The sequence below is a fragment of the Belonocnema kinseyi genome, chromosome 5 (assembly GCF_010883055.1).
Source record: "Belonocnema kinseyi isolate 2016_QV_RU_SX_M_011 chromosome 5, B_treatae_v1, whole genome shotgun sequence".
NCBI lineage: Eukaryota > Metazoa > Arthropoda > Insecta > Hymenoptera > Cynipidae > Belonocnema > Belonocnema kinseyi.
The window spans coordinates 40,842,162-40,843,200 of NC_046661.1; the positions used below are offsets into that span (position 1 = coordinate 40,842,162).

At 34.5% G+C, this 1,039-nt stretch overlaps 1 protein-coding gene across 1 annotated transcript in view; it reads left to right on the forward strand.

Moving 5' to 3' along the window:
• The window catches only part of LOC117173979 (O-acyltransferase like protein-like), a 184,231-nt gene extending 183,606 nt beyond the window's left edge, over window positions 1-625 (forward strand). Inside the window, exon 12 of the mRNA XM_033362649.1 lies at window positions 155-625. Within this exon, the coding sequence (XP_033218540.1) occupies window positions 155-523 (369 nt within the window). The 3' untranslated portion in view covers window positions 524-625. The remainder of the gene's footprint in view (window positions 1-154) is intronic.
• Window positions 626-1,039: the final 414 nt, after the last annotated feature.

A 1,039-nucleotide genomic window follows, 5' to 3' on the forward strand; every position in this document is an offset into this window, starting at 1 on the left:
CTCACATTTATATTATCCATGTGTCATGTAATATTTTGCGTTAACCCTCCTCCTCCACTACGCCCCAGAATGTCATAAAACCTAGTAACTGACGTAGCTTATGAATAGCTGCTTTGTAAACATTGCATAATTTTTAAATAAACATTTTTTTTAGATGCGAAAGTATTTCGGAAATCTAATAATGACGCTCTTCATCTCCTCAATTGTCTGCCTCTGCTTCGAAATGCCGTTTTTCAACCTCGAACGAGCGCTGAATCGTAAGAAGCACAATTTAAATGTCAAGCCCAGCGGTCCAGAATTATACAAAAGTAAATCTGTTGGTGAAATTGTGAACTCATTTTCACAAATAGGAACTGATATCGAAGATATTTCGAAAGGTAGTGTCGAGACCATATGTAACTCATTTGGTGACGTTAGCTTTTATGGCGTGCAAGTAAAAAATACTTTACGCGTTTCCGTTTATGATGAACTTTCAAAAAGTCAAAGAGATCGAGAATGCAGTACCAATGGAGCAAAAAATTGAATTGAATCTGAAGAAAAAATCAACGGCTCTGTAAAAAATTCTATATATGTGCTAATTCTGAAGCGGAAAAGTGTGGTTATAAGTAATTTAGATATCGAGAAAAAATTATTGTCCGGTTATGAGATGTATAATTCTATAAAATATGAAGTTCTATATGAATGTGTAAGTTCAAATTGAAAATTAAAAAATTATAGAAGATGATGTACATATATGAAACTCTACCCTGACGGACCGAAGGAACTGAAAGGAACCTCTACAAAGTGCCTTTAAAGACCGCACTGAGCCCCCCTTCGGTTCCTTTTTTAAAAAACTAAAAAAAAACAGCAAGATCAACTTTTAAAATTTTGAAATTCGGATTCCACGTTAAAATTTACATTAAATACTCACGGGCTAATCGAAATACATTTTTGCAGCGTTAAAAATAAAAAAAAGTGGCGAAGTTTAAAAAGTTACCGACGGAACGCTTATTAAGTGCTACTAAAAAAAGATGCACTTGAAGCCGCCTTCGGCCAATGT